This window comes from Harpia harpyja, chromosome 11 (assembly GCF_026419915.1).
Source record: "Harpia harpyja isolate bHarHar1 chromosome 11, bHarHar1 primary haplotype, whole genome shotgun sequence".
Classification (NCBI taxonomy): domain Eukaryota; kingdom Metazoa; phylum Chordata; class Aves; order Accipitriformes; family Accipitridae; genus Harpia; species Harpia harpyja.
This window is the reverse complement of record NC_068950.1, coordinates 35011570-35038864: the sequence shown is the minus strand read 5'-3', so window position 1 is coordinate 35038864 and position 27295 is coordinate 35011570. Positions and strand designations below refer to the sequence as shown.

At 38.5% G+C, this 27295-nt stretch overlaps 1 protein-coding gene across 2 annotated transcripts in view; it reads left to right on the top strand.

Annotated features, from left to right (window-relative positions):
- The window catches only part of TESK2 (testis associated actin remodelling kinase 2), an 85916-nt gene that overhangs the window by 16280 nt on the left and 42341 nt on the right, over positions 1 to 27295 (top strand). For both annotated transcript variants that reach the window (XM_052800612.1, XM_052800613.1), the window contains 2 exons: positions 13361 to 13482; positions 22108 to 22156. In XM_052800612.1, the coding sequence (XP_052656572.1) occupies positions 13361 to 13482; positions 22108 to 22156 (171 nt within the window). The remainder of the gene's footprint in view (positions 1 to 13360; positions 13483 to 22107; positions 22157 to 27295) is intronic.

Below are 27295 nucleotides of genomic sequence, written 5' to 3'. Positions count from 1 at the left end.
TGAATTCAAGGAAAGGGAGCTGCTGCTTGGTTTTCAGCCCATGCTCAGCAAAATCCCATTGGAGAGGGTGTTGGAAACCAGTGGCTCAGAGTTTGCAGACTGCACTTTCCAGAACTGGGATCTTTATTAACTTGGGTTTTGACAGATAAGCAGGCACTGCAATATTTGAATTGTCAATGTGTTTTAAATCTAAATGTGAGTCTGTGCATTATTGCCAGTCTTTGCAGGATGGCCAAGAATAGAACTGGTGTGGAGCTCATTTCTGCGGGACAAGGCCCCAGCACACTTCCAGGATTCTACAAGCAAGTTCTTACTGTCTCCTCTCTGTGCACCTGTTTGCCACAGAAATGGGATGTTGCCCTTCAGGACTGTCAAACCAATACCTTCCCCCCGAATTCTTTGAAGGAGGAAGGGGTTAAATGTCAGCGTAAATCAAGAGATTCTGGGCATTCCAACTGGAGACAAACTTTTCTTAATCCTAACATACCCTTTTCATTATTATTTCAAAACTCAGCATAAACACTGACAACAGGAAAAAGTTCCTTTCATTGTTAATACCAAAATAAGATGAATTTGGCTCTTAGTACAACTCTGGCTTTTGCTTCTGAACAGTTTCGCTGCTTTGTCACCAGACTTTAGGCCAACATTACATTCTTCAAGGTGACATCAATATCTCCATAAAATGACTTAATTGGGCAGAATGCTTGTGTGTGTTTTATGTAGAGGAAGATGGGAAAACTACTTGTGTATAGCTGTTTTTCTTTATGGTAGGTGTTGTATAGGAGATTTAGTGTTGCTGGAACCATAGCTTGGTTAACACAGTGCGTGTATGAACTTGTATCATGTCCCCAGACTTACAGTGCAGTAACAAGAGTCTTCCTCTTGTCATTAGTAGCGTACTGGAGATAATTGCACTTATTTTTTTCCTGGAAACTAATTCTTGCCCAGTAGGCATAATTGCTTTCTGCAAGTTTTGCTTACATCAAGCTTTGGCATATTTATTACTATTTAGGCCTTCCTACCACACTGTACATCTTTATGTGTTTTTCTTTGCTTTATAGATTTGTCGAGTCAAAAGCATAGGGTTGGAAAAGACTTCATGTCATCTTGCTCTTCATCCTTTTGTCCCAGGGCAAAAGCAGCTCTATCTGTCGTTCTTTGTGGACATCTTAACCTAGTCTTTAAAGCTGATAGTAGAGATTACTGCAATGGAAGATACTAACTCCCAGGTATGTCTGAAGAATCAATTTTATTGAGCAAGAGAGGAGTGGGTGCATCATAAGCCACACTGAAAAACCTCCAGCAGTAGATTAGGCTACTCTGACTTCCTGTGAAGATGACGTGCATGAACAGCCCCTTCATCTGGTTGAGCTGGGAGGGCAGAAGCTCATGGCAGAGGGATGGTAAAAACTTACTGAAGAAGTGAGAAAGCATCTGGAAGATTCGCTTTCCATCATCTATGTATCTTTCCATCATCTCATACCTTCTCTATTTAGAATGATTGCCATTTTGTCTTAAGGAACGAAATAGTAACACTGTCGATTTAGAAATTTGAAGTACAACAAAAATACCTTTCTGCATGATTCATAAGGAAGTATTTCTGCTATTCAGGTTAAAAATATTCTGAAGCCAGCACTGAAGTAGAAGTCAGCTGATAATGTGAAATTTCACAGGAAACCTCAAATCTATCTCATGCTTTTTCTTTGTCCCTACTGCTTCTGTTTCAAAGTTGTCTCATTTTCTAATGTGTTGTTTTGAACATTCAGTGTAAGGTTTGCACTAGGAAAGTATCCTCTTCGATTGCCTCTGGAATTAGCAGCCTTATCAGGGGCCTGAACAAATGTAGGTGTTCTTCAAAAACTTTGTAAAATATTAGAGGTGAGATCATACAGTAACCTTAATATTTGTAAGACTATTTGATAGGCTTAAAAGGTATTTTATTTTACTTACCCTATGAAGCATTTGTAGGAAACTGTCTAGTTGTATGTATTAAATACTTTTTCAACATTGGATATTTGACTTTTCTAAAGCTGGATAACTGTAACACTTGGTGTCAACATATGGGGAAAAATAAACAATAAAGATTGGTTTAATAACTAGAAAAGTGATCAGTGAATTACTTCAGTCTTAATGTGTTTGGTGTATAAAAAGCGATGTCATTACAGTGCATAAACAGTCTTAAAATGAGAAAATAGTTGTTTGAAGGTTCTCTTCAGTGTAGTGAAAAAAAGGCATAATAAGGCCTAATGGCTAGAAGCTGTAATAAGAATTGTGTTTATTTTTAAAAATTAAATGGCTGTGGGAACAGCCTCACCAACCAGAAATTATCTTTTCTGTCCTGTTGGTTTGTTGATGATATTTGTAGCCATCTTGTTTTTTTAAAATGTTCTTGATTAGGCTTGGCAAGGTGTTGAGAAACTTACAGCTACCAACAGTTTAAGGCCACCAATTTTGGAAACTAATGGTCTAGACAGTTGGATTTTTGGTTGGTTTTTTTTTTGTTTGTTTGTTTGTTTGTTTGTTTTTTACTGAAGTGTTTGGGTTTTTTCTCCTTGAGATTGGTGTTGCTACATCAGGGAAAATTAGATACTTCAGGCTCTGATTATGACATACAGTGGCAGGAGAAGTCCTCGTAGGTTGGAAAATGAGTAGGGAATGAGTAAGTGGATTATTCTACATATTGGTTACGAGGATCTAATATTTGGTCTTGTAGGCATGCGGAATATACCTTGTGACTGAGAAGTGACACCCATTTGAGCAGTGCGTGTCTTCCCTCACTCAGGTGTGGTGCATTGTTCCTTTTCTGAATTTCATTCTGCCACAGTGGGATAGAGCCATTGCACTTGTCACTGCTTTCCCTGTGTGATGTGATGCCTGTTTAAAGACAGCAAATCTTGTCCACACATGCCTTTTGGTCTCATTTCAATGGGATTCAATTTTGAGCTGAAAATCTTCCCCTATTGACTAGTAGAGGAAACTCTTTCACCTTGCTGAGGATGACAGAAGCAAGGTATTTGAGGCTTAAGATCTCTTATGTGAATTTACAGTTAAAACACGCTGCTAATTGTTTGCTTGGGAATACAGTCACTCTGTGTATTATATAAGCTGGCCAAGAAGGCTAGAATAACTTTGAAACTTCATTTCAAGCTCTTGAGTTATATTAGCTAGGTGGTTCTCATCAGTCTCTTTCTACTCTGATGCTTGTCAGGAGTAGGAAGTACCATTCTGGAGCTGAGATGAGGCATAAATCCTGAAGATGCTGGTGCTTTCTTACTCAAAGTAGAAGTCTTGTAAGTTTGGTTTGTCTCACACTGATGTGTGAAGTATCAGCCTTTTGGAACCCTTCTACCGACTGCTAAGATGATTTGTATGGTAACCACTAAACCAGACAGGTGTCTTCCTCTTGCTAATGATTTTTTGGTTATTGAGGTGCCAAGTCGCTGTCATCCTAGTCCTTGTCACTTAATTAGCCAATGCTTTTATAGGGCTTAGGCTGTGGGGAGAAGTAGTAATAAATAGGCCTTACTCCAACAGATCATTAATACAGGAATTAAAAACCTCATCTGTGTTATTATTCTTTATGGATTGTATAATCAGGGCAAAATACTCACTTCATCCCTACTCATGAGTATCATTAAAATTCAGAATTACCTGTCTGACTTGCAGGGCACTCTTACATTTAGCAGAACTGAGAATGCTTTGAAATACAAAGTAGAATGGAGGGCTAGTTCACATTTGTTATCTGAAATAAGTTCTGATTTTTATTTATTTATTTTCTGGCTAGAAGTCTTAAGATGTGTGTGTTGTAATCACCTTATGACATCAGCTGAGGAAACACTGGGAGTCACTCAAAAGCTGTCACCAGGTAGCAGATCTAATGAAAGCCTTGCCTTTTGCAGTGGTGTTGAAAAATTTTAAGAAAATTTTCAAAATCATATTTCTGTCATACTTTTTCCTACAGTCCTACTTGGCATTACTACAAGTAAAGTCTAAAAACTACACTGAGTGAAGCAAATTAAAAAAACGGGGGAAAGAGTTTTGCTTATATTACGTTTCACTTTCTCTGGTTTGGTCAGCCAGCTTCTCTGCTGAAGAAAGAAGTCTCCGGAAAATATGGCAGAACTGTCATTATACACTGAAAGTGATGGATTTTTTTCTTTAGTAAAAAGCCAGAACAAAAATCACTGAAACCAACTTGATGCTAAAAGAATACTCAGTCAAAAAAATGAATGTAAATTAATGTAAAGTTGTCCATTTTGAAATGTACTTATCATCTGTTTGGAAACTTGGCCTCTTCTAACTCTTGTTGAGCAGCTGGTATGTTGAATGTCCGAGGTAAGTCTTTGTTGTCCTCGCAACTAGAGAGAATGCTCACAAATTCTGTCAACAATAAGAAAGGCTCTGATACTGTAACAAGTGGGAGCTTGCAATAAGAGATAACCCCCTGGTTGGATTTTGTGTTTAGTACAGTGATTTCTGTAGTTCAGAGTCCTTTGGGCCTTTGATTTTCTTCAGGAAGAAAAGTTGTGCCAATCTGAGTATCATCGCGCAGTTTCCCAGGGGCAAAGCAGGTGGCAAGAGTCCCTTGGCATAGAAATGTTTGTGTGCTTTTTGTCTTGTTTTCCGTAATAATTTCTCAAGCACAGTTAAATGATCTGTTTAGTTTTCTGTTCTGGATGGAGATGTGCTGGGTTGGCAGCTCTGGGATTTTCTGCATTTTGCCAGCTGGCAAACATGCACATTTGTGTAAGCTCATTCATAGCTGATACTGAGAGACAGGTGCTGATTTACTGTTCTTCAAATAACTGTGCTGGCATATGTCCAGTATTGACAGGACTGTGCCTAGAGAACAAGAGTGCATCACTTAAGATCATTGTGACACGCCTCTCTGAACACTTGTTTACTGGTATGGGGGGGGGGGGGGGAGTTAAATATATTTCAGTGATGGATTTCACTGCCTATGTCTGGAGAATGCGTGTGTGACAGTAATATACGTGTGCGTTACTGACTAATATGAAATCTAAAAAATGAGAAGTGCAAATTATTATTGATGGCAGTAACAGAAAAGAGACGTTGTTTACAGTCTCAGATCCATAGGGAATGCTTCCTCAATAGCCCCTTGATAGCCATTGGTAATGAATGGAGAAAGGAACTCCAAAACCTGTATGATATGGCTTCTGTTAGTCTTTACTGCTTCAGTTGTTGGGAATTCTGTATGCAAGTCATCCAAAACATTGTGTTTCCAGTAGCTGCTGAGGCCATATCCAAATTATATGGACTCACTTCTGTCTGTGTGAGCTCCCTGTGTCTGGGAGTTGCCACGGCTGCTGACCCGATCTCGCTGTGCTTGTCACAGCCTGAGAGTGTTTCAGGGCGGCTGCATGGCCCTTCGTGCTGGGCAGCAGCAGTAGGCATGGTTCTGCACGGGTGGAGCCTTCTGTTTGACAGCCTTGTTGGATTAGGGGTTGAGGAGAGGACAGAGCTATGAAACATCCGCTGGAGTAATCGATACTGAGACAGCATTGCTTTGTTAACTAATCCGTAGCTGACAATATGTCTAACACTGAGTCACTAATGACAGTTTGTAACTTTCACATCAGCTGCCTGCAATTAAGTCCTGCAAATCCAGTTCTTGTGCTTCCTAGCCCTTACTGGCAATGATGAGACACATAAGAAATTGCATGGTATACTTAATTAGCTGCTTTTTTGCTAGGAGAGCTTAATTCTCAAGAGGAGCAGTTCCATGAAGGCTTAAATAACAAGAAACTACTTAGAACTTTTGGTTTTGGCTATAGCTTGAAAGTTATTAAATGTAGCAATTTATCAAATCTTAAGTATCCTCAAGTAAGCAAAATGTAGCCCCTTTATATTCCCTGCTCTCTTCTTACTTGTGGTTGTGGTCAAGTCCTAGTGCTGTAACTGTGATTATAGTAGCAATAGTTGTATGCCAGCAGGCTCTGTTCTGAAATGTGAGATTGACTTCCTTACTCACGCATGGTAACATTTATTTGCAGGATTTATAAAGGGAATGCAAGGAAGTTATTTCTGCCCCAAATAAAACTTTCTCTCAAGGTTCCCATACAGATTTTGGAAACAAACTCAACAAATGTGTTAGATGAATAGCAATGATGACATCATTGGTACAGTGGGGGGACTGCATGCTCAGTACCAGACTGTTAATATACTGTAAAAGACTGAAGGTGCAATTATATGTCAGGAGAACTCAGCCTGAAGTGTTTTTTTTTCTTCAAAAGCATCTGCAGATTATGTAAATTCCATCATTTTTCATACAGGATAAACCCATAGTAACACAGGAAATATTTAACCGTAAGTATTAAAAATTAAATAGGAAAATATGGACACAGATACAGTATCTGATTATGTATTATCTTTGCATATTACAGTAGTCATTTGCAGATGTCAAACTTCCAGTTGCCCTGGCAGGCAGATAGCAATATCACCTCCATTTTATAGATACAGTTAAAGAGGGAATGAAAGTAAGTGAAGTAGCATGCCCAGTGCTGTTCAGTGAGCTGATGATAGCTCATGATGATAGCTAACATTAAAAATGAAGAATAAGCTCTCAGTTCTGTACTTGAAACTCAGTATTTCTTTTTCTTTCCTGATTATGACATTAGACTCAGCTATGAAGTACATAGTTGAGCTATATACTGAGATTGTGGTGTAAGAATGCTCTTCTGCATTTTCTTGCCTAGTACTTAAGAGGTGGGTCCATGTTCCTTCTCCTGGATTGCAAAGGGAAACTTATATAGTTACATTCTGCTGAACTGGCTACAAAATCAGTCAACTTCCCCATCCGGGCTGTGCCTGTTTATATCTCATCTCAAACTGTGGAACAATAGTCCTCTGATTAATTTGTGCTTTCTCTCAAAATAAGACTGTAGTCTCTTTTTGCCTTTATGATTTGATTGAGATCAAGTTAACAGCAGAGAGATATGCACAGATTCCTATCAATAAATGCTTTGTTTAAAATAAGTGAATGCTGTATTTTGGGCCCTGGTTCTACATTACAGGGGGCAATGAAGAAAAACAAAATACAAAAGAAAAATTGAGGTTTTTTTGGCACACACAAATGGATTTACAAAGTATCAATGGTACTGCTGTCTCACTAATTATAAATTCACTTTAGTTTGACAAAAAAATTGGAGAACTTGTTTGACTGTAGGTGTGGAATATGCTGTAGTAATTGAACTTGTTACTTTGCTGAACTGGTGATGCTAGAAGTTACTAAAGTTATCGAATCAGAATCTTTGATGACAAATACCAAGCCTTTGTACTGGTAAAGGTTCCAACTTTTTTCTGAGTATTTCTCACAACTGTTTTTAGTAATAGAAATTAGTGGAGTCACAATTACTGTTGGGCTTTTAAAACATTTTGGGTTTTGTTTTGTGCCTAGTTTCAGTACATCGTCTGAACCTGTGCTACAGCTCTTCTAACACATGCTGACTAGTTTTGTTTGGCAAAGTTTTGTTACACTTGGCAGACTTCTCTCTTGCTGCAAGAAGTTAGAGTATAGTGACATCATATTCTACTACTCTGAAAACAACCACAACCCAGTCTGACTCCCTAGGATCAACATAGCAGCTTAATATTATCTGGACTGATGTATTTCTTTAAGCTTCTATTTGTCACTACAAATTTTCCTAGTGACTGAGATTTTTGACTTGATATAGGCATCACTACTATGAACATGTGTATCTGACTGTGGGTACATTTTAATATTTAGAAAAACATTTGAGATTCCAATTTTACAAACAGTGTGATCTGAGCTGAAGAACACGTTTGTCTTCTCAATTAAAGGGACCTTTCTTCAATCAAACCTAGAGTTCGGGCATTCTTTTAATACATTTATCCTCAAAGCATGAATATATGTCCATATGAGCGTGATGACTTGATGGTTTGACTGTGACACTTGAATAAAATGCAGTGAACCCTAACTTTTTTTTAAAGATTCCTTCTGCTGTCACAGCAAGGAAGTAGGCTGTTTTTGAGAGAGGTCTTGCATCAGAGCCAAATGCTTGTCTGCTTCAGGACTGTTTCCCTGTCGTTTAGCAGGAAGTCCTATGATGCAGCCTTTTCTCTTTAATAATAATTATTTTTATCATCTCATGTGTCTCACTAGCTTTATTGTGGACTCAGTCAAAGTTATACTATATAGCATAGTTAGTGCAAACGGCATAGGAAGGTAACTAAGGTAATGTCTTCATCTTTTGTTATCGCAAGAGAAAATACTCACAAATCAGATGAAGACACAGATTGTTACAGAAGAGAGATTGATAGAAGGTGGCATAGATAAGTAAAAAGCTATTTGAACTTTGCTGTATATGTCACTAACATGAAGGCTGCAGGCTGAATGCAGAGGAAATATTTGAATTGGTGAGTGTAAGGTTGGTGAGCCAGTATAAGTAAAAATATGTGCAGCATTTTTGTGGATAATACAGTGAGCTCAGAAACAGGAGGCAAACTCAGGAAAGGTCATATATTTGGACTAGAGAGGGCTGCTTTTAAAATGGTACTTTGGACACATGTCAGGAAAGGTGAAGGTGAAATGGCTAGATGAAGACTGAGGTGTGTAAAAGAATGAAGAAAGAATTGGTGTGGGTGCTAGAGCTAGAAGGGCAACATGATTTTATGTAGTAGCTGTGTAAGTAAAGATCTGTAAGTGTAATTAAGCAGTGAGGCTGGATACCAGAACAGGGGAAGGTAAGGAAAAACTGGAAAGCAATTAAATGCAGTTTTGGAAGAGAATAGTGACAAAATACCTCCAGCTATATAGTGAAGATTTGGAAAATAATGCAGTGAAAAACTAGGGGCAAAGCTGAAAGCTGTATTGGCAGATTTAAAACATCAGTATTAGGAAATGTTTTTCAGATGCTTATTCAAAGGCCACCTGGAAAGGTACAGTTAATACAGATCAAAAAGGCCTTGTGAAAGATGAAATCAGGCTAGATTTCAGCTATTGCTTAAATGCTCCTCCCCTTCAGTCCAGGCAAAAAGCGGAGGTAATATGAATGTTTGGATTTTCAGAAAGCCCTGACATGTCTATATGACTTAGTAAATAATTATCTAAATGATATTTACAATGTTTTTAATAATAAAGAACCTTGTAGCTAAGCAGCAAGCTGAAAATTAAACCCACCAATTTTTGCAGGATGCTGCTTGTGTGAACTTGGTACAGCGTTTATATAGCGACTGGTTCTTTTGAATGTAAGCCCTGCTCAAACACTATTATGAGATTTCCTACAAATATATTACTCTCTCTGTACCTGGATCCATGACTTCCTCTACTTCTCACTCTCTTCTAAAGGAAGGGGTAAGGTCCACGATCAAAACATGGTTTGGAGACACAGTGAGCAGGCAGGCCATGCAGCTAGCCATAGCCAGGTCAAAGTGCTGACAAAGTACTTTGAACCTAGAAGAATCAGAGTGCAAAGGGACAGTTTAACTGCCTGCCAGCAATAAAACAGGGAGGCAATATCTGGTTACTGTGACCTCGGAGATGGAGACACATAGGTAAGCAGACTGAGAAGTCAGAAGCGTGTGCAAAGCAGCATGGGAAAGCAGCTGTAGGATTGTCAGAATATTTCTAAGCAGAGACATGATCATCCAGACATCGCTGAAAGGTTACTTGCTCTCATATGCAAGGAACCCTAATTAATAATAATGTCAACAGCTTTAAAAGCTTTACAGCAATCTGCAAGTTGCATCAGTGAAAGGTTTGAATTGCATGAGTGAATCCCTGTTTATGTTGAGTATACAGGCATATGCCTGAGGCAGACTGCCTTGTAAACAAATGTTAAATTGGATCAGCAATATTTTCAAAATATTTACCAGTTTTGCTTCTGGAGCAGTCAGGTGTTGAAACATCACTTCCATGGTTTCATTGCCCAGAGGTGGCCTGAAAGGAGATGAAGGATTAAAACTAAACAGTTTGGCAGGGTTTTGGCAAGGGATGCCAAACTAGACCCAAATTTTGTCTAGGGTATGACTGACGGGTAAGTGAGCACAGAGGGTGGTGTAACTGATAGCTCTATGTAGATGATCCGGAGCTTGACCAAGACCCTCAAGATAGGACCTGTCTGTTCCCTGTTGGCAGTCCATTCTTTCCACAGAAATACTGTTTGCCAGCAGTGCTTCAGAGGAGAGAACACAATTAGCCTTATGTATGTTCCAAGTGATTAGCATTGTGTTCCACAATATATAGTCTGGTATTTGATTTTATTCATAGTATTGGGTATTGTCCTCTTGAGAAGATGCCCTCCCACCTCCAGTTCTGCTTCTTCCTCCTTGCTTAAAGGGTAGCTAGCACGAGAGGGTCCCTGTTTCCCACCTCTCCTTTGGTTTGATTAGATAATTTGCTGTTCTATCAGATTTGGCAGGAATACATCCTTCAACATCAGAACAGTATACAGAAGTTCAAATAAAATTGCTGGCATTACCTTACCGTGTCCCTTTGAAACAAAGCACAGTGCAGTGGCAGGTGCTGTTTAGAGACCAGTTATAGGGAGAGAATATGCTGTATATGCCAGAAATCTGAGCTATTTCCAAGCATGGGGAAAATGATTTTATAAAACGAATGAAAAAAACCCCAGACCTCACCACAGAACCTTGTTCAGTCTATCAAGACTGAAAAGCCTGCAGAATATCCTTCTGAAATGGAGGATGAAAAATTTTGTCTTTGCAAAAGTGGCTCAGTTTTCTCTGGAATGTGGAGTTAGTACTGTGGACAGTCAGACCTTTGAGAAGCAGTTGCTAACCTCTTCCTCTTGCGTATCAGACCTGAGAATGCGGGAAGAATGCAGGGGGACAGTGCCCCAAAAACTTACCCACCCTCTTTTCTGATGTTTCCCTAGCTCAAGAAGAGCGGTCAGAACAAGGAAAAGGCAAAGAACAAGGAAGAAGGTCCTACGGTAGATTCTACTTTTACCTCAGAGTTGAGGCAAAAGAACTTGAAATTTTGGCACAGAACTGAGTGAATTATAGAAATGGGCAGGAAATTAAGAGGTAGCTAGCAGAGTTAATGAAAAGGCAAATACTGTTTAAGACCACACTCCATCTGAGTTCCTGCTCACCTTCTACCTCTATTCATTCCCTGTTGGCAGGCCTTCAGGCTTCTGTGTTAGTGGAAAGCTGATTTCTGAGGAAGTTCTGTTGAGAGCATCTCTTTGCCTGTAGGAGTTAAGTTCCTTCAAATTCTTTCCTATTCCCTGCAAACCCCAAATTACTCCACCACAACACCCAAGATTCCTAACCCTCCTCCCAGAGGAAGTGTGCTGATTTAGCAGCTGTGTATAGATTCAAAGCTTTTAAATTGTCCTTTTTTCTTAATTTAAATTTGCATTGTTGGAACAAATCTTCCTTTCTTAAGTCTATGAAAGCATTTTTTAAATTTTTTTGTTTCTCGACCAAAGCATTACTGCTAATAAAACTAATGTATAACTAAAATATATGTTTGAAAAGTCTGTACATAGACATTGACCTCTCCAACTTACCTTGTTCATTCAAATTGGCTGGGTATGCAAAAGCTGCGTAAAATTAAAAATTAATGAAAGCACACAATAGACTCAAGAAACCTGACAAGTAACAATAAACCTCATCAACTTAACATGCAATCATCCAGCTTAAAACCAATAAGCATGCCAAACAGGCAAGACAGGTTGTGTGCAGAAGGATTCTAGATTATCTTGTTATAATGTAGTAAAGCTGTAGTTCAACCAGTTTTATTTTAAACCCAGTATTGCCACTGAAAGGAGGAGTCCCATGCTTATGAACTTGCTGTTTGTTTCTGCTCTCAGTGCTGGTTTCTGTATCCTTCTCCACCTCCTTTCTCTGATCCTTCTTGCACTGGGATTACTGGGTGACTGTGGGTGAAGCATTGGAGGAGCTCCTGTGCATGGGCCGGGGGGAAGCAGGAGAAAAATCATCTGTGGGCTATTTTTCTACTCACTCAGTCCCTCGATGTCGTTTTACCACTTAACTGCCATGTTTCCAGTGCTACCCTATACTTCAAACTAGGACCTAGGACAGGAATAGGCAACTCAGAAGCGTAAAGCCAGGCACACATCTGAAACATGAGACACGCTTTCCTCCCAGTACATCCCTGTGCTGAATTCATGGTGCTTTGTGTCTAGGTGAGAATGTTTAGCTGAAATATGCCCCTTGTTCTTGAAGATACAGTGTGCGAATAAACCTTGAAAATGGGTATCACTTGCTGCCTCAGACCTACCAGTGAGCCTCACCTCCAAAAAACATACCCAGCTTTCTTCTTAATCTGCTTATCGTGAGTTCAGCTGTTCTTTCTGTAACTCACATAGCACAGCTAAAGAAGCCTTTTATTGGAAAATTGTTGCATCACAGACTTTTCTAACCTTTTTCTAATCTCAGTAAACATGAATGAATTTGCCATGGTTGTAGTTCAGTGCTTTAAGAAGTACACATTTTCTTTTTATGGGCTGCAAGTACTGATGTAGGAAGAAAATAATGGGAACACAATTTCCATGAATACTACTGATATGCATGTGGAAACGCTCAACTGCAAGGAAATTCTAAGGCTTGGCAAGTCTTGCACTATTGTGACAACTCCTTTCTGATAGTAGCACACATCTACATAACATTGGTCTGTTTGCTGATGACAAATAGGCTAGTTTGAGAGTATCAAGTTAGAAATGGCCACAATCATGCATTTCTGACTGGGGAGGGTTACTCTGAATGGCGTGCTGGTTCTGTGCAGTTGCTAGAGAAATCCTCTTTTTCATGCTGACGCTCTGCAGCCACTGCTAACATCCCAGACTAGGTACCGTGTCCAGTAACCTCTCTGCTTTGCAGCAGGCGTTGTTATAAATGCTTTCTGTCCACTGAATGTATAATCCGGTTTGTGGTCTTGGTTCAGAAGTAAACATTGAATGCTTCTGAAATCTGCCCTGTAGCTGTAGCCAGCAGGTCCCCTCATAATACGTTTTGTGGAACAATGACACCAACCACTGCAATGGGAAAAGAAGAGGGATATGGGTGGAATGAAGGTAAGTTTTATAGGTCTTGCAGTAGGAAACTATCTGCCTGGACAAATAAGTGGCTTCCTTTACTTGTACTAAGAAGCTGATAATTTTTTTTTTTTTTCAACTTCTCAAGCTTTCTGTCACCACCAGTTTCAAGAGAAGAGCAAAATACCTTTTCACATTTGGATACTATGCTTATAGAAAGTCATCTGTGTGAGAGACTACAGAAATCAGAGCATAGATCAAGTCATTTGTCATGAAGGATCTTTAAGTTGTACTACAACATTACTGGTTTTTCAGTCTTGCATTTCATATCCTTACCATTTTTTGTTTGCATCCTGTAGGTAAGGCACAGAACTTCAGACCAGGTCATGGCTTTGAAGATGAACACACTGAACAGCAACAGAGCAAACATGCTGAAAGAGGTTCAACTTATGAATAGACTCTCACATCCAAACATCTTAAGGTATACTGGCTTTTTTCTGAATCGTATAGAGATAGGTTGTCTTTAGTAGAGCTTTCCTGTTTCCATTTTTTATTTATTTTTTTTTTTTTTTATTATAGCTTTATCTGTTGTGAATGTATTAGGATCAGCTTTTAATTTAATGGAAGAAGGGGAGGAGGAAGAAAAAACTTGAGCAAATTGAAAATCCACATGATTTTGGTATCTGGAGTTTACCAGTAACGAGTAACTTATTTCAGAGAAAAACAAGTTTTCACATCATAAATTTCTGATGAATCAGTAAAATGGTATGAAGAGTGAAATTTGGCTTCTTTTCATGAATTTAAATTATTGCAAATTTAACACCATTCGTATAAACAATGGTTACTAACCTTGCAGATTAACAATGCAAAGTGCCATAGCTTCCTCAAATTTTTGGGTCTGTTTTATAGTTTTTAGCATTTTCTTAGTGTAGTATTGCAAGGTGGGATAAGAGGGACTGAAGAAAAGGTACTAGAGTTGAACTATTCTGATTTATCTGCTCTTGAAAGGAAAAAGGTAGTTCTTGTTTTGCAATAGATTTACTGGATGCAAATCCAGAATGTTTCAATGTTTATCTTCTTATTCCTTGAATCTTTTCAGTCTTGGTTACTCTTTTATGATGATGTGACACTCAATTAACATCATTAGCTGAAGATATAACATTAAGAAGTTTAAAGGTCCACCAAATAACCAATTCTCCTAAACTGCTGTTGCACAGCTGGGATCCATTTTGATAGTCTCAGGCAGTATAGCTCTTTCTCAAAAGGTTTGGAGACACAGTGAACTTTAAGTAACTTAATTTCCTTTTCTTCACCGGACTGTTAAATAGTACAGGTGTAGTACTGATTTCTGAAGTCCTTTATAACCAACTTTTCTCATCCTTGAAACCCTGGTTCAGTCTTCATCAACCGATGTGTAACAATATTATCTTGTTTTTTTTCCTTCAGTATTTATGAGGAGACATGTCAGAAGCATTTGGACTATCTGTAGGGAACATTCCATTAATTCATGCCTATTTTCTATTTTTTTTTTCCTTAAAACCCCCAAAACCTGTGAACTTAGAGAATTTTTACTCATAGTAAACTGTATTGGTTTTATCACAAATATATTTATTCAAGTGTTGTAGTAATCTGTCCCCAATTAGAATTCATAGTCTGTTTTCTCTGATCCAAGGTGAGGTGAGTTCCCAGAAACTCCTCTGGCTCTTCTGTTTGTTTGTTGGTGGGTTTTGGGGTTTTTTTATTTTATTTTTTATTATGTTCGATATCTGGCTTTTTAGGTTTCAGGATCATTAATTGTTTCTTATATCTATCCACCACTTCCTTTCCGTCAGAATCCTTAGATAAGCAGAGTATGATCCTGGGGACTGATACAGCTGCTTTTTTAGTAAGGTTTGTGGCAAGAATAACTTCATGGGATTGGCATTGTCAGAATCATGAAGTCAGTACACTTCATCAGTTTCTTTATCAACTTTGTGTGGTTTGTAAATCTTATTTTAAAAAACATCTAGCTTTACAACTCTGTTCAAAATAAGGTATTTCATTTGGGCTGGGGTGAGGGAAAGTAGGAAAGGGATAGTTTCACAGGCAAAAAGCATTCAGTTGCAGCTTAATGTAACCCTGCCCCCCCCCCCCTTGAATGGAGTTACACAGGCGTTGCTGAGAACAAAAGTTATTGTGCTTAGTTCTGAGTAATTGCTGAAATTTAAATGCCTTATGATGTCTGAGAGATCATACCGATGATATACTGGTCCCCTCTGGCCTTATAGCCTATGAATAATTTGAAGTCAGTGGTGTTGCACAGATGGTCCTGAAGAAAGAACAATAATGTATTGATTTATGCATGAAGGAGAAAAGGAATTCCATTTGGTCTCCCAGTTATTACACCGGATTGATAGAGAAATCTTTTCTTCTGTGTGCTCAACTAAGCAGTTATGAGTGAATACATAAGAAATAAATGACTTAAATAGAAACGGTTTATCTTTGAATAATTTGTTTTGAAGAATAAACTACACTTGCTTGATTTGAGGTTTCTTCAAAGAGAGTTGGTTCTCTGGTAAAAAATACTGCCTTTTTCTTATGTATTAGGTAAGTCCCCTTGCTGCAGGGAGCAAGGACATTCCTACAGAAAATGCAAATGAGAAAACTGTATTTAGTTTTAGTTTATTCTTTTATCAAATAATAATAATCAGTAAAAACTATTATTTTTCTTTCTGTAGCGGATAACTTAGTGGTTTTGTGTGTTAGTTATGTGTCATTCTATTTTTGGTTTAAAATCACTTACTGCAGTGTTTCCAGTCCCTTTATATCTGGGAGAAGATTTTGCCCTTTTTAAATGTTACTTGCCTATGTGTCTATATATACCTGTATATATACACACACATGCATGCAAACATCTATGTTTCAGAAACCTCTAAATCATTGCTGCTTCTACTAGTGTTGTAAAAATTAGTTTAGGACCTATTTCCCACTTTAGAAACACATTAAAAATAATATTTGATAATAATTTGCTTTTATAGTAAAGTGGTGAGAGGTGAAAACATTGTGTTGTCAAGTAAGAGCTGCTGGAGTAGTATTACTCAGAGGTCACTAGGAAAATGTTCTACAACAACGTGTTCCTGCTGAAACATTTTCTGGGATTATTTTTGGAAATTTTAACCTTGGAAGAGGATCATTCACTTTAAATACTAATACAAGAAGTTCTAATGTATAACTTCCCCTTTCCAGGCACTATGACCTACCTCAGTTTGCTGTTAAATGTTATTTTCTTAACTTAATTTCTGTCCTTTGAAGTTCTTCCTCTATATTACTGAGTAAGCTGTTTTGTCACTAGCATCAAGTTTAATTATTTATTGATTAGTCACTGGATCTCATCCACATGCCTTGAAGGCGTACTCTGATTTTATCTAATACGTACCTCTGAGCTTCTTCATCTTCTGTAAGCTTTAGGACTACCTACTGTTAACTTACTCTGTAAACAAGTTACTTTCCTTAGTGTTGATCTGTTGTTTGCCAGTAAGGGTAATAGTGGATTCTTAGGCTAAAATGTTGAGATCATGTTGTGCAGCGGTTAATTGTAGCAGGTAGAGGGCTGCGAGGTGCTCTGATATCAAATGGTTTGTAAAATTATGAAACTGCATAGCTACTGACTTTGCAGCATACAAAATCTGCTCTCAGCCTATTTCAACAGGTGCAGTTCAGTGAGTTAATGTTTCAGAAAGTGAATGTCAGGTTCAGCAATGATACATTTGTTTTAGTATGCTAAAGTCTTCCTAAATCTGGGTGCGTGGTTATGTTTTTGAACATCCTGATGCTTTGGTACCTAAAATTTGTAATTGAATCAATGTTTTTGTCTAGAACTCTTCCCTAGTTTATATGAACTAAGTCATATGGAAGAGAGAAGAGATTCCTCTTCCTAGTAGTGTATTTGGTAGCCAAAGATCATTATTATCCTTTGGGTGATTAAAAAACCCATCCCTTTGCCAGTGCTGGAAAATACATAGCAACTTTTTACAAGCTATCAATTCCAATGTGCCCACAGTTAACTTCAATATGTTATTGCAAAGATTCTTGTATTTTTGCCATTGATTGCACTGATGTGAGTAATAAATATTGCTGACTATTAGAAACTGCTTTTGTTTCTGTGCTGTCTGTATCAACTCATTTTCACAGTTACAGATGTCTGTTGAGGTTTTTATCCTAGCCTGCAATCACCATTCTGGAGTGTGAGTTTGTCAGTAGTTGCTGACTTTCTTCCATTCCTTAGCCTGGTAGAGATTACCTAGAGGCAGTCTGTGTTTTTATCTTGGTGACACTTTTGTACTGCTTTAGGAGATGGAGTTGTGTCAAGGTATTTCAGTTTCACTGCTTCTAATACTTGGTGAAGTATCAATCTGGTTATTTAGGCTTTAAAAATAACATGTTTCTGGGCATGGAGTGAAAGGCTAGCTTTAAATATCCCCACTCATTTTGGTATTTCTGGGCTCAAATTCTGCTCTTGGTCAGCTATGTAGATCCATTTTGATCAGAAAGGTCTAGTGTATGCTTGTAAATGTTTTTTACCACTTTGCTGCTTCTCTGAATACCAATGTGCTGCCGTAGTCATTGAGTTTTTACCCAAATCAAAGTAAGAAAATAGGGCTGGAAAGGACTCAAGAAATCTCCCTCGTTGTGTCCTAGGCTGGGAGCCTTAGGGCTGCAACCTGAGAGACCTGATACCTTTTCATTCTGGTAATGTCTTACAGGTGTGTTTTTCTCATTTTCACAAATGAAGTGGTGTGCTAACACAGATTCTCCCATCTCTTGTGCTGTCTCTTAAATTAGCGTACCTTCAATTTTGAGATAGAATTTCAGTCTTTAATATCACTACTGTTTGCATGAAAAAGTATTTCTTTATTTGATCTATACCTTGGGGACTTCATTTAAAACATTGTGTACACAGAAAGCCTTAGCTCATGTCTTAAGTGCTCTCATGGGAGCGCTTGGAGGTATTGCTGCGTGTTTGGCAGTGAGCATGCAGGCAGATTGACTCATTGATTAAATCCACCTTCTTGTGTGCGCATGCACACATACTAAAAAGCAAGCAGTGTGCATATTACATGAACTTTTTTCAAGGAGAATTTTATTTCACCTCCTTTCAGACAAATCTAGCACCCTGGGAACACAATACCAGGTTTTTTTTGTGTGCAGTTTTCTCCTCTCAAAGCTTCCTTTTTGTGAAAGTACTTGTGATGGACTTTGTTACAATAGGCAGAAGAATGGCTTTTGTCTTTTAACATCCTTTGTCCTGTATTGAACGGTGCTTTAACACAGAAGAAAAATACTTTTACTTCTGTGTAGTGTGGTCATCAAAAAGGAGTATTTTAGAAATGCTGTGCACAAGACAGCAGAAGAGAGGCTGTATGCATTGTGCATAATATGTTACAGAAAGGATAGATTAAATGCCTTACCTCTGCATCTGGAATCAAAATGCAAGTGTAGAAAATTTAAAATAAATTTTTAACATAGCATGGTGCCTAAAACATTAAGGAGGGTCTTAATGCAAACTTAATATTCTTACTCACCCTCTTCCTTCTCCAACAATCAGTGCAGTGAAATAAGCATGTGTCTTTTGACCTTGTTTCTCTTCGTGTTACTGAGCTCATATGAGAGACTTTTGCATTGGTGTGTTTGGTTTGTTTCTTAGGTTTATTGTTATCATCAAACTGCTGATTTTTCTCATGCAAGCAGTAGATTTCAGAAGGCATCATTTTATTATGTTGGACTGTAGCTGCCCCAGGTTTATCCACAGAACAGGAACATGTCCCAATGAAGTTCTTTTAATGGGAAGCATGTGTTCAATGTCTAGATGTCCACAGTGGCTGTATAATCTGGATATTAGTTTTCCTTGATTTATCAAGGAGGCAAAAATTGCAGACCAAGGCTACAGTTCTTAGTCTCCCCTTTCCTGTCCACAATTTTCTCCCTTGCAGTCTGACTGACCTGAAAGCAGTTTGGGTAACTGCTGTAACAGACTAAGGAATATCCAGAGTACCTTCTCTTGCTCTTGTCTAGGAGGGTAGGTATTCCAGATTGACTGAGGAATAACTTGGTTTATGGAAAGAGACTTCCAACATCTGAACATTGCTGACGTTTGTTAGAAAGCATTTTGTGGTGGAAATGTGCTGTGCTGTATTTAGTAGGGTGGACTCAAATAGCATCCTTCATATTTGCAGCTTCTGGAGAAGCTTTTCCAACCACTAGTTAGGATTTTGGAAGTGCTTCAGCTTTCCTGATAAGGCCAGATACTGTCTTGAAAATAAACTTCCTTAAACTGCAAATGGTTTCCTGTTTTGTGGATGACGGTCATTGAAGCTTCTTCCAACTAGAAATGCTTATAGGAAGTATAACCTTTGGCTGACAAGACATTCTGCTGAAGTTCACCTACGAGCACATTTTGGCTCTGGAGACAGTGCGTCTAGCCAACAGGAATAAGCTCAGCTGTACTGGACCAGCATGTCAGCTTCCTATCCACAGAACTTGGAATCTCATCTGGGGCATTCTCAGAAATTGAAATCTTATGTTAAGTCTTGCTTGGTAATTTTATTTCCTGGTAGCAGCTGCATGTATTATCTTTTAGTGAAAATGCTTTCCAGCAGTGTTTTGTAGCAGTACTTGGCTTAACCAAGAGGCTTATTACGGCTTGATACAGCAGCTAAGAAGAAGTTTTCCAGGAATTTGGATTACTAGAGATCCATTCCATCAATCTATTTTCCAGAGTCTGAAAACTGAGATTCTTGACACAAAGTTTAAATGGTTTCAGTATGTTGCTTGTAAACTCATTAACTCTGTCTTTATCAGTGTATCTGGTTTCTCTTTTCCTGGGTAATAACTTCTAAATATGTGTGGTTTATAAATGTATCTTAATGTCCAGCTTTTTTCCATGAGATCATGATATTGAGCTTTGTTTTTAATTTCTGATTTAAAGTTAGAACTGTATGTCTGTTTCCCAGTAGAAACCCTAAACGTTTAAGAATTTTTGAACTCTTACTTTTAGTAACTTGAGCCAGTGTGTCTTTTCTGCCTTAGGCGTAGGTTCACAAAGGTAATGAATATGTTTCCATTGAGACTTCCCTTGACCAAAACAGGTTGGCAGAAAAAGTTAAGTTCTGCCAGTCTTTGGGTGACAGTGATGTGTTTCCTGCTTGGTAAAGATGAGACAAGAAATTTAATTTTGCCAAAATTTTGATAAATTCTTAATTGCATTCATATTTTAGAATTAAGTCAATTACAATTAATTCCTGATTTGAAAGTAATGTAATAAACCTTTACAAAGGAAGAGTGGATATATAGATGAAAACATTATTATTTTTAATTACTTAGCCTTGTTTTTTGTTGAATGAAAATACTGCAGTACTGGGTTAACCATGTGTCATTAGCATGTTTCATAAAAGAGAAAATAATACTTTCAAAAGTTGTCTAATAGTGGAACTCGTATTTTGGATTTTTTTTTCCATTTTTGCTTGTGAATAAAGCTATTAACACCATGCCTGATAGCTCTGGAGACTTTCAGAATGCATTAAGGAAGAAACAGATTTCTGCTCTGGAGGAGTCTGGATTTCTTGCTCTCAGGAAGCTTAATTTGTCAACTTGTTTTACAAAATTGTTCATATACAATTGCTGTATGAAGTGAAACTTGGAAACATCAATGTTTTGAGTAGATGGTATATCTAAAAGAACCCTTCTTCCCCTTCCCCTGAATACCTGGTTGTGCCCTATTGCTAAGCATTAAACAAGAGGAATTGGATTTTCACTGTCTCTCAAATTAAAATTTGCATATTTAATTCAGGGATTGTTATTTGAGGTGCGAGCAGGGAATAGACATTCAAATACAAGTCTTGCTTCTTTGGTTATAAAAACAGATTTCCACAGCTCAGCTTATGCAAAGGACCTTACCTATATTTTTTTCTTTGGCTGCTTGTAATTTACCAGTCAGCTGTTAGACAAGAGAACAGTGAGGATCATTCATTTCTTCCAAAGCAGCTTAGCTGAACTAGTACTACATGTGTCTTGCATCATTTTGTTTTTAAATTCGGAAGTGTTGGAGTATATAAAAGGTCCTTTTCCTTCAAATTGTTCTCCACAAGATTCCCGTCACATTTAATGAAATCATGCATTTCTACCCCTTGCTTGCAAAGTGGAAATTTCTGAATGTTGTGGAAATGACAATGTGTTTGTTCAGACCAAAATCTAAATGATAAAACTGCAAATTAGTTAATCTAAAAAGAACCAATACTTTAACTGTGCAGGGAGGGCTCTGAAGTGCATACAATTTAAGTTTCACTGAACTTTCTCATGGGAGATGTTTACCATTAATATTAATTTGCATTTTGTCACTTTTAAGTTCAGCTTGTATGGTGGTAAAAATGAGCTTTCAGTTGTTCCTCGTATGTTAAATCTATGGCACATTCCCTACCGCTTCCCAGAAAAATCAAGGGTGACAGTCATTACTATTAACAGCAGGAGTCTGAAACTTGTGCACTGTTGGTAACTTTTGTGGAATGTGTGTATACTGGATACCATCGAAACTTGCTTCAATCCAGGGGTTGGAAGTAGGGGGTTGGAGAGGGGAAGTATGCTGCACGTACGTGCCCCCATATTCCTGAGTGGTTAGGAATGGGATAGGAAGAAACAACTTTATGCTTAAGCAGCAAAATGCAAAGGGAAGTAATTTTCTATTTATGCAGACCAGCAGTGGATTACTTGGCTTAAACTTCCTTAAAACAGAACTCTGAGACTGTTCCTTTTTGCGTAAAACATTATATGCTGGCCTTTGCTTGTAGTCAAATTAGTAACTTTCCGTCCTGAGTTTGAGCTGTCTCCTGTGCTCTCTTGGAACTGCTAATTCAAATTCATTGTAGTGTACACACATGATTTTGTTTCATGCTGAGATGTTTAAATAATCAACATTGAGGTATGCAGTATCTGTGAGTCTGAATTTTTTCTTTTACTTTTTCCCTTCTTTCTTGGCATATCCAGTACTTCTTATTATATTAGTTTCTTCACAGAAAAAAAAAAAAAAAGAGGGGGGAAAAAGCCCAAACCACTTTTCTTTTCTTGTTTCTTATAGGTTTATGGGTGTCTGTGTACATGAAGGACAGCTGCACGCACTTACTGAGGTAAGACTATTTCATGATACGCATACTCAATATGAAACAGTTCTCAGGCCAGATTCTGCAACTGCTGTTCACCTTGAGTTTCTTTGATGGTGACTAGTGACATGCTACTTGCTATGCAGTGGGAAGACTGCAGAATCAGGCCTCGGAACTGTACTTGGCTCATAGCTCTTGTATGTCTTTCCTCATCAGAAGCGCTTATTAGGATAAAAAAAAAAATCACAGTAGGAACATAAAATTTCACTGATAATATTTTAAATGAGAGATGTGGATTACTGTTGAGCTGCCCCTAAATATTATTTGTTTCAGTGACATTGCTTTGTGTTTAAGTCTTATTTATACTCTGGTTGTGTGTACATTTCACAGGTGAATCAGGGATGTTTCAGCTGGGTGATATTAGTGTATTCAGTCCCTGCCACTTTCTTATTTGAAATAACATCAAGATTACAGCTTAATCTGGGTCCCATAAAAAGGAATTATTCCATTGCCCATATACTGTGGCCAAGATCTAGGTATCAGATGAGAAACTGATGTCTCTGTTCACATGAGTCTTTCCACCAAGTTTTACCAGGCTGTATGTTTAATCCACCCGTGAACTGCTCAGAAAAAACAAGATGGGAGTATTCTCTTGTTAGGAATAGCGTTGCCTGTTTTGAGTCAAAATCAATAAAATGTTTTTCCTGCTGTTTTAGTTTGAGTACAGATTGAGGGGAAATGCGTGTTTTGTAAAGTTAATGTTTCTTATTTACTTCTGTTTTGTAGGAACTGCTTGATTAAAAGATTAACCCTTTTCCACCCCCAAAGACAAGTATGTTATTAATTAGCAATTAAAACAGATGCCTGGTATGCTTGCCAAGGCCTACTGTAAAATGAGAAGATTGGATAGCTGTATGCCAACTGACAGAATACGTGTGACCATCACTTTCTGTAACTTCCATATGCAACTCTGAGGCAAAGATGCACATATGTGGGCAGTGAATTTCTTCACCTTCTGGGGTGACAATTCTGCAATTCTAGTTCTAGCTACTATAAGAGTGATGCACACTAGTTCACAGTGGCTGTATTTCTAGTGTTAGAGCAAAGGTAAAGACACATTCAAGATACAGCACATGTGAGGGGTCCTTTGATATGAGAGGGACAGTTTATTTGACACACCCCCCCCCCCCCCGTGCTCAGTAAAGGAAACATTTCTAAGATTTGGCATTAGATGGCTAATCACGTCCTTCAGGCAGGCTTTGCTAACTTTATTGCCAATTTCTTTTGGACCTCTGATCAGTTAAAACAGGGAGGTTTCAGGCCCTTCCACTCACTAAACATGTCCTAGAAGAGAGAGAGCTTCCTAATGCTTCGTTCTGGCAGAACGAAATCTTGGCAGATCTTCCTCAGTGTGCTTTTTTAGTTTTTGGGGTTTTTTGTTTGTTTGTTTTTTCCTCCCCTTCATCCCAGTTGCTTGCCATTTAAATGTCCCTCCCCACCCAGAAAGCCAAGAAAATGAAACCAGCACAGATGCTTCCTCATGGAGAGCTAACTTTGTAGCTGCTTGCTTTGTTCAGCTATTTTTGAGTTCTTGGCAAGCAAATAAATCTAAGAAAGACTTCAAAGAATAACTTTTTATAGTTATAATTCAGAACAACAGAAGAGATTCCTGAAACATCTTGAGACCAAAGAGGAAAAGTTTTAGACTGAAGAAGGTTGCTGCAAAATTCTGAGAAACAGAATAACTTTAGTGACATATTATAAAAGTACATGTAGTGATTACTGCTTTTCTGATGTGGACCAAGGTGGACATTTAATGCCTTTAATAGGAAAAAACAGGACTGGAGGCCATCATAAATTGATGTTGTAGGGAATCCACACAGAATTTTGTCCAATACAGTTGTTGTTCTTTGGTTTTACAGAGCTTTTGAAAGTTAAGAGCTGTGTATGTTCCAAGTGGTGGAATTAGTTGCGTTTTCTGGCAACAGTAGTGGCATTTTTCATGTTGAAGTGTGTGTAGAGTAATAGTCGAGTTCTGAAGACTTCTGGAGGTTAGAGAAGGGGGCTAAAATGTCTGGCTGAAGGAATTATCAGTAAGATGGACGTGGTGAATCACCAGTTCAAATACAGCCCAGGAGGATAAACAAATCAGCCACTGTCTCATGGCATTTTTCAGCTTGTGGTCCAAAAAGGTGGTCTCCTAGCTTCCAGTGCTCAACATAATTGATACTAGCCTGACGCTACTAGCACTTGGAGAACTTCTGCCAGGGTTTTACTTTTTTGGAGATGAAACTGTTGATTCAGAGGCCCATTGCTCAGTAGGTGTCTGAGTCACTGCAAGGAGAATCCTCTCTCGTACTAGCCTATGCTGGACCTGTTCTGTAAGGAGCTTAATTATCCATTCTTGTGTTTTGAGAGTACAGTTGATGATATGCCTAAGTAAAAGGGATACAGCATCACTTAGAGCTTATGTCTGAGGGTGCGATGGGGAATCATGTTTGTGTGTATATGCTTCCATAACAGAAGTTGAGAACTTGCGGCAAATGTTGAGTGAATGGATTTAGATGACTTGTGCTTAATAGCCTCCTGTGCTATTAACTGGCAGGGCAACAACCACAAATGGTGTTAGAAGAGTCTTGAGGATTTTATAAGCCTGTTAAGGGGCTACATTAGTAATATACAGCACTTTATTATTGGAAGGCAGAGTCTGAAGTGTTACAGATTTCTTTTCTTGCATGTTTAAACACACAGGAGGCTAAACACAGTGGATCATGCAAAGCAGGTTTTTTTGCTTGAGGAAGGTGTTGATCATATATAGGCCTTGGGTTTTTCCCTTTTGGCAACATTTTACATTGTTTTAATTGTCCTCTCAAGTGGCTTTTGTTTTTAAAACTGTTGGGCAAGAAGCAGTTTCTGTTTGTTTTGGTTTGTTTTTTTCAAAATAAGAATGGAATTGTTTAATTATAGACTGCACTAGGACTTTGGCCTTGGTCTGAATCCACAGTCTTATCAGTTTTGAAAATCCAATATTGTTTTTGAAGTTCTACTCAAGCCAGAAGCTATGGCATACGCCTCTTCTGAAGTAGTTCAGTATCTATCCTTAGAGTCACAGAATGGTTTTGGCTGGCAGGGACCTCTATCCTTGCAAGCACATAGTTAAGAAACATTTAAGGAAAGTGAAGTAGATGCTTTAATAGATGTACCGCTCAGATGAGTTGGCAGGCATTAGACTGCCTCACTAGCTTTGAGCTGATGAGCACATATTTGCTGTGCTCGTTTTCTGTAAAACCAGGAACTGGGTATTCCTTTCTCAGTATTCAGTTCTAATCTGTAGCTAGTGATTTGTTTCTGTAGCTACAAGAATCTGCAGGGCTTCCTGCTGTACTTGCATGCCTCTCCAACCTAATTTCAGCCTCTCCTTCAAGCCTCTGTCTGTTTTCCGGCCACCTTCCTAATCTGACAACTCTATTTGCTTCCATTTCTTAATTTCCTGGCACACAGCATCCTCAGACTTGGAGAAACTTCCATAGTAGTACAGGCTCTGGTGTCAGTTAGTATGAGATGCTGCTGAGCATTCGGAGACCAGATCTGAGCCACTGCCAGGAGGTTAGCAGGCAGCATACGCTGCAGGGGACGTGAAGCTGTGAGCCAGTTAGTGTGGAGCAGCCATGGTTTAATAGCAATAGCATACAATCTTATCCCATACACATTTACCATGGAATGGATGGGTGAGGAAGCACCCATTTTAGATGAGAGGCAAACAAATTTGTGCATTGCAGGTTCTATAGGCCTGTGCTATTACACTGAAGCAGATAACATAGCATACAGTCTAGCATATAAAAGCCACTTAATACCTTTTTGCAGATCTTAAATTATTTGTTGAACTCTGTTAAGCAGGTTTATCTGAATTTCTGAGAGGTCAGGCTAAAATCTTGGTACAATTAGATGTACATATATGCACAGAATGAGTCATAGAGCTTGATAATTCCTTCTTGAAGGAAATGAAAGCCCTGACAGCGGTGTGTATAGAAGATGAGGAAGGGAGAGTTATTATGTGTTGATTGGGGTATCTTGAAATTGCAGTGCTTCACAAACAATAGCTGATTGTTACAACAGAAGTTTTATGGCTATTAATTCATACTGGATGATAGTAAAAAAGTGCACAAATGCTCTGCTGCCACAATGTGAAGCTGTAGCTTTACTTGCTCAGTGCAGGATCTGACATTCATTGGAGCTTTCTCAGGCAGGGAGCAGGGCTGTGGCAGTGTGATAGGAACACATGATCTGTGATGGAGGGGTAGATGGTATTGTGTCAGCCAGCAGCTGGATCTGCTGTCTGCCTGACATGCCTCTCCTGCAGTCTTTCAGTCTTTCTTCTTGCTGGTGTACTACCTAGTCAGTCCTTCTGATTCCATCCCAGGTATCTGGTGTGGTATTGGATATTTCATGGGTCTGAGAGTATATTTGGGCAGCTTTGGTTTTAAGGTGCTGGATACATAGCATTGGAACAATGGTGAGATAACTCTAAGGGGCGAGCCAGCCTTTCTGTGCACCTGGCTCCTCCTGTGCATCCCATTCGGTGAGTTCTCCTTATCAGCTGCCTCATATACTGCACCTCACAGGTGCTGTGTGCAGGGGTGCATTAAAGTGCCTCGAAGTCTAAAATGTTTCCTGGGTGCTCAGAGTGGTGTTGTCTGCAATAATGCATGCTGGCAGTGTATAATATAGACAACACAGTTTAATGTGGCAAAAAGTGCTGTAAGAAGAATCTTGACTGCTGCTTTAACTTTTTTTTTTTTTTTTAAGAGAATCCACAAAATTCTTTGAACTCGTGCACATTTTCAGTTCAATTAATTTTTTTATAGTTGTGTCATAAACCCCAGGAAAAAAATTTACTATGGAAATCCTTCCAGACATGTTAATTTTTGTCTTGGACAATTTTGACATGTTGCACCGTAATAGCTTACTGAATTCGACACTGCTGTTTTTACCATCAACCACAATTCATTGTTTTGAGACAAGAATGCTGTTATGTAGCAGTTTGGAAAAGACTTTTTTTTTTTTTTTTTCCTTCCTTGCACAGTGTATCCCTTTTGTACTCCTAAAGCTCATCTTAATGAAAGAGCCTGTGGCTTTTGAAGTGAGAGGTTTTTTTTAAGTTCCTCT